Raw genomic sequence first — 13,499 nt, 5'->3', positions numbered from 1 at the left:
CACTTGCCCCGCCCCAGACCGCTTGTCACCTTATTTCATACAGTTAATCGATGAAGAATATGATGCACGCCCACAACTCATTGTGCGATGAAGCCTACAGAATGCAGTTAGAATTTCCCTAAAATTTAAGATATGAGGCTAAAATGCCCATTTTTTTACACTGGACATGTTTTTTGTGGTCAGAGTGCGATTGTTCCCACCAGTGCTGTGCGTGAATACACTGCAGGCTCCTTTTTGCTCGTATCCCAGGTAAATCATCAACACTATTGTGTGATATGGCATATATATATATATATATATATATATATATATATATATATATATATATATATATATATATATATATATATATATATATATATATATATATATATATATATATATAAAATCTGATATATATATACAGTGTAGTTTTTCCCATTAATTACCTGTGGTGTCACATTTGTGAAAAGCTAATGAGCTAATGAGCCAGTGATTTCCGTGTCTCAGAGCGTCTCAGCTCATAGTAATTCAGTGAACTCCATCTTTGCTTATTTATTGTGCATTTGGGATTTAACTAATGTAGTGTAAAGTAAAATAAATAAAATAAAAAAATTACAATAACTTTATTTTATTTACAGTGCAGTTGTATCAAAGTGGTTACTATCTTGGGTATGATAATAGTAATAATATGGACTAATATTATCTTTATTAGTCCACATTAAAAAGATGCAAAAATGTATTTGACTTTTTCTGTTTGGACCCTGAAAATGGGTTGTAGCTCATATTTATCAGTACCCTTTCTCCTAAAAGATGGGACTAACTCGAAAGCCACCAGTTCCCCTTTACCTGTGTGGATGGCAGGTCCAGCTCCGCAAGAAAAGTCTCCAGAATTCAGTAGGAAGCAAGTTGTCTCTTTTATGGTCTTGTCTCTGTTGCGTGAACATCGGAGGGTCCACCTCTCGCTCGGAGAGAGCGGCTGGGTCAGACTGCAGCCCTCCTCTTCTGAAAGAGTAATGTTGGCATCGCCATTCTGCTTTGAATCTGACAACAGGACAAAAAAGACAAAAACACGCATGTCAGTTTTCATGACAATGCTGGTCATCAAAAGGAACAGATTGTAATATTTGTGGTGAATTTAATGTTAGTTATAAGATTGAGCATAAACCGCACAAAATGTTGTTCGCTTTATTCTTACATCGAAAAAAAAGTTTGCCATTGGAGTAAGAAAATTAATTTAAGATATTATTTAGTTATTAAGTTTATACATTTTTTTAATATATCTTGTTTTAAGGATGTTTTAATAATTCCAATATGATCAATGCAATATATTTAATCTAATTACTGTAATATTTCCTGTATAATGCTCTGTTCTGAAAATTGTGTTCTGTTCTGTCTATTGTGATGATTTTGTGTTACTATTTAGTATTTTTGAAAGAAAACGTCTCGGTTACGTATGTAACCCTCGTTCCCTGAAGGAGGGAACGGAGACGTACGTCAGAACTGAACCGACGAATGGGATCTTACTTTAGAGACCAATCCTACTTCGAGCATCTAACAACGAGCCAATGAAATTTGGCATGCGATCACGCATTCCACGCTCCGCCCCGCAGCGCGGGTATAAATAGGAAGTGGAATGGTAGATCAGCGCTTTTCCTACTGAGGAGCCGAAAGGTGACCGGACTCCCAGCGGAAGCACAGCATCTGGCGACGGGACGTACGTCTCCGTTCCCTCCTTCAGGGAACGAGGGTTACATACGTAACCGAGACGTTCCCTTTCAGTCGGTCATGTTCGACGTACGTCAGAACTGAACCGACGAATGGGATCCCTATGGAAAACGCCAGGATGCTGGCCCTTCCAGCGTCCTGCTTGAGCGCACTGCACCGTCTAGTATGGTACGGAAGTCAGGGCTCCAAGCAGGGAGTACAGTCACTGCTGTTTCTGCAAGACCCACTCAGAATGACTATTGGATAACGCTGGGAAAGCGTGCCTACCTCGTACTTGAGAGAGAGGGTACGCTGCGGGGCCACGTCCTTCAGGGAAGGAGAGGTGGCAGAATACACATAAGGACTAACCTGGCAGGGTAGTGCAACATATGGCAGTCTCTGGGGTGGTTCCAGCCTGATTGAAGGGGGGAAAGAACACGCCCAGAGACGACAGAGCGGGCTCTGTCGAGGGAAAGACACGGGGCTAGCCCGAAGGGTAGCTGATACCGTGGAAGAATACACATATGGGGTTGCCGTGAGGGAACCGCTACATATGGAACCCAGCCTACAGCCACGTTTCACAAGCATACGGGTGCAGGCCTGGCGTCAGACGGTCCGCAACGTCTGACACCGGAGGGGTGACGGAGGAGCTCGACAGGGTTAGCCGGTTTCCCGGGGAACACAACTGGAGACAATAGACGCACGTATCCGGCCCAGAGGGCGGGAGTGGCGTTTCGCAAGCCGACACTTAGAACGGGCACTTAGCGCTCCTGGCCACTGGGGGCGAGGATGCGGGAAGATACCGGCTCTACACGTAAGCTATAGAATCTAGCAAACGTGTTAGGTGTCGCCCAGCCCGCAGCTCTACATATGTCTGTCAGCGAGGCGCCTTGCGCCAGCGCCCAGGAAGAAGCAACACTCCGAGTGGAGTGAGCTCTTACACCGAACGGGCAAGGCACGTCTTGGGACTGGTAGGCCAAGACTATAGCATCCACTATCCAGTGGGCTAACCTCTGCTTGGAGACAGCCTTTCCCTTCTGCTGGCCTCCGTAACAGACGAAGAGTTGCTCTGAGGTCCGAAGGCTTTGGGTCCGGTCAACGTAAGCGCGAAGAGCGCGGACCGGACACAGCAAAGCCAGGGCTGGGTCTGCCTCCTCCGAAGGCAGCGCTTGCAGGTTCACCACCTGATCCCGGAAGGGAGTGGTAGGAACCTTGGGCACATATCCGGGCCGGGGTTTCAGGACGACGTGAGAGTTACCTGGCCCGAACTCTAGGCACGATTCGTTGACCGAAAGTGCATGCAGGTCCCCTACCCTCTTGATCGAGGCCAATGCCGTCAGGAGCACTGTCTTCATTGACAAGATCTTAAGCTCACAAGACGCCAAAGGCTCGAAGGGAGGGCTCTGAAGTGCTCTGAGCACTAGAGCTAAGTCCCAAGAGGGTATCGAGGATGGACGAGGAGGATTTAGTCTCCTCGCACCTCTGAGGAACCTGACGATTAGGTCGTGCTTCCCCACGGACTTACCTTCTACTACATCATGGTACGCTGCTATTGCTGCAGCATATACCTTGAGGGTGGAGGGAGACAGCCTTCTCTCCAACCCATCTTGCAGGAAGGAAAGCACGACACTGATCGAACACCTTCGGGGGTCTTCCCGGCGGGAAGCGCACCACTCAACGAACAGGTTCCACTTCAGAGCATAGAGGCGCCTCGTAGAGGGGGCTCTAGCTGAAGCGATGGTATCTACGACAGCTTGTGGTAGTCCATCTAGAACCTCCGCGTCCCGTCCAGGGACCAGACATGAAGATTCCAGAGGTCTGGACGCGGGTGCCATAGCGTGCCCCGTCCCTGAGAAAGAAGGTCCTTCCTCAGGGGAATCGGCCAAGGAGGGGCTGTCGCGAGGAGTGTGAGTTCTGGGAACCAGGTCCGGTTGGGCCAATACGGCGCAACTAACAAGACCTGCTCCTCGTCCTCCCTGACCTTGCACAGAGTCTGTGCAAGAAGGCTCACTGGGGGAAACGCATACTTGCGTAGGTCCCGGGGCCAGCTGTGCGCCAGTGCATCTGTGCCGAGGGTACCCCCGGTCAGGGAATAGTACCACTGGCAATGGGTCGAGTCCGGAGAGGCAAACAGGTCGACCTGTGCGGCTCCGAACTTGTCCCATATCAGCTGGACCGCCTGGGGGTGGAGTCGCCACTCTCCCGGAGGTGTCGGCTGACGAGAGAGCTCGTCGGCTGTCTGGTTCAGCACACCAGGGACATGAATGGCCCGAAGCGACCTCAGCTGCTTCTGACTCCACAGGAGGAGGTGGCGGGCGAGTTGGAGCAGACGACGGGAGCGTAGACCACCCTGACGGTTGATGTACGCAACGGCCGTGGTGCTGTCCGTACGGACCAGTACATGCTTGCCACGCAGCGGCCCCTTGAGGCGGCGGAGTGCCAGATGTACTGCCAGTAACTCGAGGCAATTGATATGCCAATGCAATTGCGGCCCCGTCCACAGACCAGCAACTGCATGCCCGTTGTACGTGGCCCCCCAGCCCGTGGTGGAGGCATCCGTGAATAGCACAGCATGCCTGGACACTTGTTCTAGGGGCACCCCGGCCCGGAGAAACGAAGTGCTGGACCACGGGCTGAAGGTTTGGCGGCAGTAAGGAGTCACTGGGACCCGGTACTGACCGCTCTGCCACGCCCACCTCGGGACTCGGCCATTGAGCCAGCGTTGAAGCGGTCTCATATGAAGCAATCCGAGCGGCGTGACCGCGGCTGCAGATGCCATATGCCCCAGGAGCCTCTGAAAGAATTTCAGTGGGACCGCTGTCCTGCTCTTGAACATATTCAAGCAGTTCAACACCGACTGGACTCGCTCCTCGGTGAGGCGCGCCGTCCGGTTGACCGAGTCCAGCTCCATACCGAGATAAGAGATCCTCTGTGTGGGACAGAGTTTGCTCTTCTCTCGGTTGACCCGAAGGCCCAACTGGCTGAGGTGACTGAGCACCAGGTCCCTGTGTTCGCACAACTGGTCCTTCGACTGGGCTAGGATCAGCCAATCGTCGAGGTAGTTGAGAATCCGAACGCCGCGTTCTCTGAGTGGAACAATGGCTGCCTCCGCGACCTTCGTAAAGACGCGGGGCGACAGGGACAGCCCGAAGGGCAGGACCTTGTACTGATATGCTTTCCCCTCGAACGCAAAGCGTAGGAACGGTCTGTGTCGAGGGAGAATAGACACATGGAAGTACGCGTCCTTCAGGTCGATCGCTGCAAACCAATCCTGGGGACGGATGCATTGGAAAATGCGTTTCTGCGTCAACATCCTGAACGGGAGCTTGTGCAGGGCCCGATTCAGAACTCGCAGGTCCAGGATTGGCCGTAACCCACCCCCTTTCTTGGGCACAATGAAGTAGGGGCTGTAAAACCCCGTCTTCATATCGGCTGGAGGAACCGGCTCGATCGCGTCCTTCGCCAGTAGGACCTCGATCTCTGACCGCAAGACTTGAGCATCGCTGCTTCGCACGGAGGTGAAGAGGATGCCCTTGTACTTGGGTGGCCGGCGTGCGAACTGAATCGCGTAGCCGAGTCTGATGGTACGGATGAGCCAGCGAGACGGCCTGGGGAGACCTAGCCAGGCCCCCAGAGACCGTACAAGCGGGACCAACGGCACCACAGACGTGCCCGGGGTGGGGCAGCGAAGCGGAGTACTCTGGCCCGACTCGGGAGGCCCGGAGGCGGCCCGTAGTGTTGCCTGAGCACTCCTGGTTTGGACAGAGAGTGGGTGAGAAGGCCCGGGGGCGTCCTCGGAGCCCACTCTGCTGTCCACTGCCCGGAGGCAGGGAAGTGAAGCACTCAGCCCCGACCCGGAAGGCCCGTGGGCGGCCCGGAGTGTTGACTGAGTGCTCACAAGAGAGGCAGTGTGTGGGTGAGAAGGCCCGGGGGCGTCCTCGAGGCCCACACAGCTGCCCCCTGGCGACGGGAGGGTAGGAAAGGAGTGACAAGGCCCGTGGGCGTCGCACACTGCCAACCTGACCCTCTTGGGGCCCAGAGAGAGAGGAAATTGCTCTTTTGGTGAAAATGTGGGTACCGCTGGACTCCGGAGAGCCAGCGGCAGAGATGTTGTGACCAGTGTTGCCCCCCCGGTCCTCCTCCGGGGGGGTGGGAGGGATGCGGACATCATCTCCCTCAGAGCAGCTCCTCTTCTCCCTGGGCTGCCCGTCTCAGGGCCGCTTCCCCTTACGCTTGCCGGCAGGTTTGGCGGGCCCTTGGACGGGTTGGGCGGCCCCCTTGCGTCCGGCGCCCTGCTTCGCGGGTGGAGGCTGCTGCTTGGGCTTGGCAGGGGCGGAGGCGGACGCTGGAGGACGCCCTCGGCGACGAGCAGACTGGGGGGCTGCCCCGGGCGGCTGGGTGGAGGCAGCAGCGGGCCGCCGGGGCAGGATGTTTTTGATGGCCTCCGTCTGCTTCTTGGCCACCGAGAACTGCTGGGCAAAGTCCTCGATGGCGTCGCCGAAGAGGCCGGCCTGACAGACAGGGGCGTTTAGAAACCGAACCTTGTCCGAGTCCCGCATGTCTGTCAGGTTCAGCCACAGGTGGCGTTCCTGGACCACCAAGGTGGACATCGCCCGACCCAGGGAGCGGGCCGTGACTTTCGTCGCCCGGAGGGCGAGGTCCGTCGCGGCTCGCAGTTCCTGCATAACTGCCTGGTCGGAACCACCCTCGTGCAGTTCCATGAGCGCTTTGGCCTGGTGGACCTGCAGGAGCGCCATGGCATGCAAAGCTGATGCAGCTTCTCCGCAGGCTGTGTAAGCCTTGCCCGTCAAGCCGGACGAGAACTTACACGCCCGGGAGGGGAGACGCGGGGCGTGCCTCCAGTCCGCAGCGGTCTTAGGACACAGGTGCATCGCAACCGACCGCTCGACTGGAGGGATCCCCTCGTAGCCCTTAGCTGCACCACCATCGAGAGTGGTGAGGATGGAGGAGTCAGTCGATCGCTGGCGTACGCTATACGGCGCTACCCAGGACTTCGTGAGCTCCTGATGCACTTCCGGGAAGAAAGGCACCGGGGCGGGACGCTGAGAACCAGCGCGACCCGTCCCGAGAAACCAATCATCCAGCCGCGAAGGTTCGGGACGTGGTGGAGGGTTCCACTCAAGCCCGACACTTGCGGCGGCCCGAGCAAGCATAGCCGTAAGTTCCGGGTCAGACTCGGGCAACGCTGTCACACCCGAAGGGGGCAACGCAGCCGAGTCTTCATCCTCGGAACCCATTAGCTCATCCCCCGATGCAGCAACCGACATCTGGTCCTCCGCCGGAGCCCCAAAAGAGACGACTGGCGCTCCACGTGGGAGGTCAGCGCGCCCTTCCGGAAGCTCCACCGGTACAGTGGAGGGGGGAGGGGCCCGAGGAGCCGTGAGACCCGTCGGGTTTACCCTGACCGACACCCTCAGGTCCCCACCAAGGTCATCAGCCAAAGTAGTAGCCCTCTGCTTTGCAGCTGGAGGACCACTAGATCGGGGGATGGACGATGGTGTTCCACCTCTTCTGAGGTACTGGAGACGGGACCGCAACACTGCAATGGACATATTCCCGCAATGGGAACATGTCTCATCCACGAACGCAGCCTCAGCGTGCTGTGCGCCCAGACACGAGAGACAACGAACGTGTCCGTCAAGCGGGGACAGAAATCGACCGCACCCAGAAACACACGGCTTGAATGACATCTTGAAAAAGACGCAGGGTCAAACCGTGTTGCTCTTTTGTGAATGGAAGTTTTGCTCTTTTAGTGCTGAAGCACTCAGGGAGATGACCGCGGCTCCACGCAGTTCGATAGTGCAAGCCTGCGTGAGCTCTCAGTGATATGTATGTGTGAGCGCCCAGCGAACCAACTGTAATGTGTGTGTGTAAGGAAACGCTCAGCGAACCAAAGCTCTTTGTACACTCTATCACTGAAGTGACGGTCTCTCGCTGACGCGCCGTATCACCCGCACTGGCAAACTCTTTCACAGGATATTCAAGACTCGTAGTCAGAAAGCTCTTCGTAGAAACAGCAATGAAGACTGTTCGGCTCCGAAGTAGAAAGCGCTGATCTACCATTCCACTTCCTATTTATACCCGCGCTGCGGGGCGGAGCGTGGAATGCGTGATCGCATGCCAAATTTCATTGGCTCGTTGTTAGATGCTCGAAGTAGGATTGGTCTCTAAAGTAAGATCCCATTCGTCGGTTCAGTTCTGACGTACGTCGAACGTGACCGACTGAAAGGGAACTAAATCAAAGGGGCTTTATATGGCAAGATATTTTAGCCTCATTGTAACATTCAGTTTTATTCATACTTCACAATTGACATGAAAATCCTGATGTTTTACCTGAACGGTTTCTTCCGATCTTCTCCTCAGCCGCAAGGGGGCACGTGTCGCTCTGTGTGCTGTTCCTTGGCGAGTTGCTTTCAGACTTCCCAAATGAGGCAGAGTCCATTACCATGTCTGGGTTTGGATTGTGCTTTTTCTTCTTCTTGGGCAGCTTCTGCTTGGCCATAGCCAACGAGTAGTACATCCCAAAATTGTTAACGATAACGGGCACCGGCATGGCGATGGTAAGCACGCCCGCTAATGCGCATAACGCACCGACCATCATGCCCAACCATGTCTTAGGGTACATGTCCCCATAGCCTAGTGTAGTCATGGTGACCACCGCCCACCAGAAGCTGATGGGAATGTTCTTGAAATGAGTGTGACTGCTGCCAGTAGGGTCTTGGGGATCTGCGCCGATACGTTCGGCGTAGTAGATCATGGTGGCGAAGATGAGCACCCCGAGCGCAAGAAAGATGATGAGCAGGCAAAACTCATTGACACTCGCCCGCAAGGTGTGACCGAGAACCCTGAGACCCACAAAGTGCCGCGTGAGCTTAAAGATCCGTAGGATGCGCACGAAACGGACCACGCGCAGAAAGCCCAGGACATCCTTGGCAGCTTTAGATGTGAGACCACTCAAACTCATCTCCAGATAGAAGGGCAGGATGGCTACAAAGTCAATGATGTTTAGCATGTTCTTGATGAAGAGAAGCTTGTTCGGGCAACACATGATGCGGACCAGGAACTCAAAGGTAAACCAAACCACGCAGATTCCCTCCACCAGCATGAGCACTGGTTTGGTCTCCATCTTCAGTGTAAAGATGGGCACTGTGGTGTTTCCGACTAAGATTAATTCAGTGCGATTAAAAAGCTCATTAAAGGCCTCATGGGTCTCCAGGCAGAAGTTAGTGATGGACACCAGGATGAAAAAGAGGGAGACAAAGGCAATGATCTGAAACAGACAAATGTACACGTAAGCAGATTAGAGTAGATAAAACTCGATAAACAAGTTTTTAAATACCTTTGATTGAGCCTCAGGGTCAGCGATCTGACGGTTTTATATCGTGATCGATCTTTAAAAGATCCCCAATCAACTTTTCAAGATGTCATGCTCTTTTATGTCTTTATGCTGACTGGCCACATAACATCATGTGTCTCTCTCATGTGTCTTTCAATCATGGCGACGCTTTTAAAAAACAGTTCATCAGCAGTAGGATGTGCGATTAATCAAATTTTGGTTTCCAACAATTATGAAAATGTGATAATCAAGACAAAAGGAACATTGTGTATATACTTTAAACGTTTAATAACTTGTTCAATAAAAAAAAAAAAAAAAAAATCTATAAAAAAAATCATTCTTTAATGTCATCCACCGTGTTTTGTGGCTATTTTTAAAGTATCGGTTCAGGCACCGGCACCGTTTTAAAAAAAGTACCAGTTTGGCACCGGAATCGTTAAAACCTAAACGATAACAAATACTAATACTTAGGGTTTCAAATATACACAAACATTTGTCAAAATGTCCATCTTGGTGAGTATTTACATAAAAACAATTGAAAACGAAATCGAATGCATATGATTATATTAGATCCATGAATTCGGTCTTAAAGGTGCCATCTGTAAAAATTGAGGTAAAAATATCCCAAAAATGAGCTACACGCATCAAAAGAATGAGAAGAAATAAGGGCGATGAAGTCTTTAAAAAAATTTCAAGTTATAGTGCTGCAGAGATATCAACCTTAATTAGCAGTAGCATTACTAGCCCCGGCCCGACAGGTATCGTAATACCAGTCTCGGCCATGGGAGGTGGTATGCGGGCAACATAACCACCAGCCAACCTGGCGTACTTGAACCTGATGTCAATCGTGTGGAAAGTACAGCCCACTACTTCATTTCAGTTCAGGGAAGAGAGTGGACGGATGGAAAGTGCGCGCGCCCGGCGACTGTGTCCCGTCCCGTCATAATAAAAGTCCCGCTACTCGCAAGCCGTTTAGAATAGGCGCCCTCCAGTGGACAAAAAGTTGCATAGTGCACCTTTAAAGCCTAATGCAAATACCAGACAAAATCACTTACTGCTCATGACAATCAGTGCATATTTATTTAATATATACAGTGAAGTTTTAAAGTTTGACTCTGGGTTTAATTATTATTTTGACAACGGATTGTTTAATAAGAAACTGTGTTTTATATTGTGCAAATAAAAAAGTCCATAGGCTTGTTCCAGTCTGGATATTCTCAATATTACATCTCAAAAATGGGAAGATCGGGATTCAGATTGTGGATCGGGATTGTTTGTTATACGATTGTGAAATTTGTTTTTTGATGATCAGCCACCCCTCGTTGGATCATAGTATTTTAACGAATATTTGCACAATAAGTATTTCTTTTACAATTTATGTTGCAGCCTGAAAAGATAATATTCTTAACAAACCAATGAATCCATACAATATCTAAACCCAGGGCCCTTTGCATCAATTATGTAAATGTATATATATATATATATATATATATAAATGTATATATTATATAAAATAAATGCAGTCCATTTAAATGCTATTTAATTTATGTTGCTTACTCCCTTTACACATCTAAAATAAATATTTTTGTTTATGCAAATTAAATGTATTTCTTCCATTTAATTTCCTTTTGACAGTCTGGTCAACATTATTCTGGTTGTAGTATAACTCTACTCGAGAAAAAAAAATGTGTTGGTGGTTTCAGTGGTTACAGATTTGAACGTGCCTTGTCAGTATTTTTACTGGTTACCCCACAAAGATGAATCAATTTTATTTTTTTATGTGTCAGAATATGCTTAAATTTTCTACATTACATATATATTATATGCTTACGATTTTATAGCAATGTTTTTATTTAAAAATGTAATTAAATTAAATACATTTTTAATTTTATTTGTATTTAAAGCTTATAGTTTTCAATAACACACTGTAAAAGGTTCATTCTGAGAAAATCAACTAAAAGGTCAAATTAACTTTTTTTTAATGAATAGCCAGCCTTAGCAAACATGCATGTAGTAAGGTAAGTAAGAGACTATCACAGCTCTGGCATTTGCAATTATGGCTTTTCAAAGATAGCAATATGCAGCATATAGTCTTAGCATCTATTATACTTAGAATCCTCGACCTAACCATAGGCGCTATTCTGCATAATGGTAACCCTCAAAAACTCGAACATAAAAGAAACCTTTAAATCCCCAATATAACAGAACATTAACACTAACAGATCTCCCCCTATATTAACCTTGTGATTTTATAACAGTTCAGTTCAAAATGTTCTCTCCTTACAGTCAAAGCATGTTGATTATACTATTTAATAGTTCACATAAGTTCTTTCCATTAAGTGCAGTGAACTTTCAGACATCTTTGAGTGAAAAGAACTTGATTATGAGTTGGTCAATACATTGCCAAGCTTCATGCTATTACAAGGATTGCAAACACATGCTATTACAACTCCCTCACACCGTTCCCAGGCCACCACCCATCCTTATGTATTGAGCCATATTAATCTGCTTCCTTATTAACATACATTATTATCTCAAAATATACAACCAATGGGGGCCATTCATTTTTCCTTCATTAGCTAGAAACAATTAGATTAGCCCAAATTAAGCTCCAAATTATCTCTTACAATGATGCTGTACAGAGTTCATCAGATGAAATTGAAAGCAACAGCAGCTAGATGAATCTCTGTGGACTGAGTGGCAACTGTCCTTTTTTGAAGAAACTGAAAGAGAAATATTTGAAGAAAGGATGGAGCAGCAAAGGCGTGTTTGGGGTTGGGTAACCATGACAACCATGTCACACCAGCACTGCACACTGCACAGTTGGAGACTTGTTGTCACGCTGAGGGAGATACAAGCCCATGGGCGATACGAGAGCTATGCAATCGATTGTATTTATGTTTACATATCCTCAGAGGAGCAATAAACAAATGAAGACATGTTTAACCATTTTAACAATTCATTGATCTATTACAATCTGCTGCCAGTTCAAGATTTGGTGGGCTTAATAAACCATGACAGAGCTTTAAGTCTTTTTCAAGTCAAATATGAATGCATATTGTTAGTTATGTCTAGCCTATACTACCATTGGTGAAGGTGATTTCAACAAATACGCGTTCCTGGGTCTATTTGTTGATCCTGGAACAACATTCCAATGAATTAATCAGATCTGAGAGACAAGTGTAGAGATTATGTCAAGTTTAAGCTTAGAACCAAGGGTTAAGTGTTTCTACATTGGTGCTATTAGTGCTGCTCCATCCTTTCTTCACATATATCATTTCTCATATCACTATATGGTGGAACATATCTATTGCTACTTTCATTTTATTGTGACTTTAACACCATATCCATTTTTAACATATATTTATATGTATTTCAATGAAACATTTGACTTGAGTTTCTTTTTTAAAAAAATCTTAACTTAAACTTTGGTTGAATAAATCATTCTCTGTTGAGGAGATTGACCGTGTACATTTTTGACAGGTACAAATTGACCGTGTACATTTATGACAGGTAGGTGTGTGTGCTAAGGTCTTGTGACTAGGATGGACCCAGCTTAGATCCCATAGAGCACTTCCTGTTGTTGTATTCAAATTAACAAACATCTTTTAAAGCCTCAATATACTTCATGCGAAATCATCGAACTAGCTGGTGTGACATTATTTTAAACAAAATCAGGCCGAAAAAAGTCGGCTCTGGATGCTAATACCTCTGTTCTAATATTGGACATAATAGGTGTGCTTCGCTTCTCATGCGTAAACATTTTTCTGGTTCATTTCTCCTGTTCAGTTCGTCGAGGTCAGACTTCAATTTTGATGTGTTTATTTTGTTATTGAGAGAATCACACAGCACATATTTACATATTCATCTAAACACATGTGGTGGCGTCAGATGTTTGCTAACATATATCACTGCTCACGTACTTCAAAAGTAATAATCCCTACCCTAAGGCCCAGTTTTCACACCTGTATTTTCGCTTTAAAACACACAATTTTTGCTATGGATATGCCTGTCCTCTTCACTATACTTTGGTGCATTCAAACCTTAAAAACTGAGACTTTTAGACTTTGCTTTAGTTTGAAAATGCTGGGGTTTCATTTTAGTGTAAATGGACCAAAAACTTTTAAAAAGAGACTTTTGAAAACGATGGAGTGGCTGCCCACATTACGCTACCTGAGCGCGACAATAACAGACCAGGGCTGCGTTTCCCAAAAGCATTGTACACCTAAGTTGATCGTATAGAGACCATTGGTGGCTATTGTTACAGTGCTTTTGGGAAACACAGCCCAGAGCGCAGTCTCTCAATGGCTCTGTAACATACCAGCCTCGACGACCATGTAAACACTAACACGGAGACGGAACTGCATGCTTTTTTGAATTTGCTTTGCTGGTCCTTTTTAGCAGACGTTGTGCAGTTAAACGTTGTATTTTATAATAGTGCAGCTGTCTAAATGTG

At 48.0% G+C, this 13,499-nt stretch overlaps 2 protein-coding genes across 2 annotated transcripts in view; one reads left to right on the top strand and one right to left on the bottom strand.

Moving 5' to 3' along the window:
- The window catches only part of gnai3 (guanine nucleotide binding protein (G protein), alpha inhibiting activity polypeptide 3), a 354,328-nt gene that overhangs the window by 140,871 nt on the left and 199,958 nt on the right, over nt 1-13,499 (top strand). The window lies entirely within an intron of this gene.
- Nucleotides 1-13,499, bottom strand: part of kcnc4 (potassium voltage-gated channel, Shaw-related subfamily, member 4) — a 41,048-nt gene that overhangs the window by 8,874 nt on the left and 18,675 nt on the right. The window contains exons 2-3 of the mRNA XM_067413783.1: nt 8,041-8,977; nt 829-1,023 (exon numbers count right to left, since the gene is read on the bottom strand). Coding sequence (XP_067269884.1) covers nt 829-1,023; nt 8,041-8,977 — 1,132 coding nt within the window. The remainder of the gene's footprint in view (nt 1-828; nt 1,024-8,040; nt 8,978-13,499) is intronic.

The sequence above is a fragment of the Pseudorasbora parva genome, chromosome 13, assembly GCF_024679245.1.
Source record: "Pseudorasbora parva isolate DD20220531a chromosome 13, ASM2467924v1, whole genome shotgun sequence".
Taxonomy (NCBI): Eukaryota; Metazoa; Chordata; class Actinopteri; order Cypriniformes; family Gobionidae; genus Pseudorasbora; species Pseudorasbora parva.
This window is presented reverse-complemented; position numbering and strand designations above follow the sequence as displayed.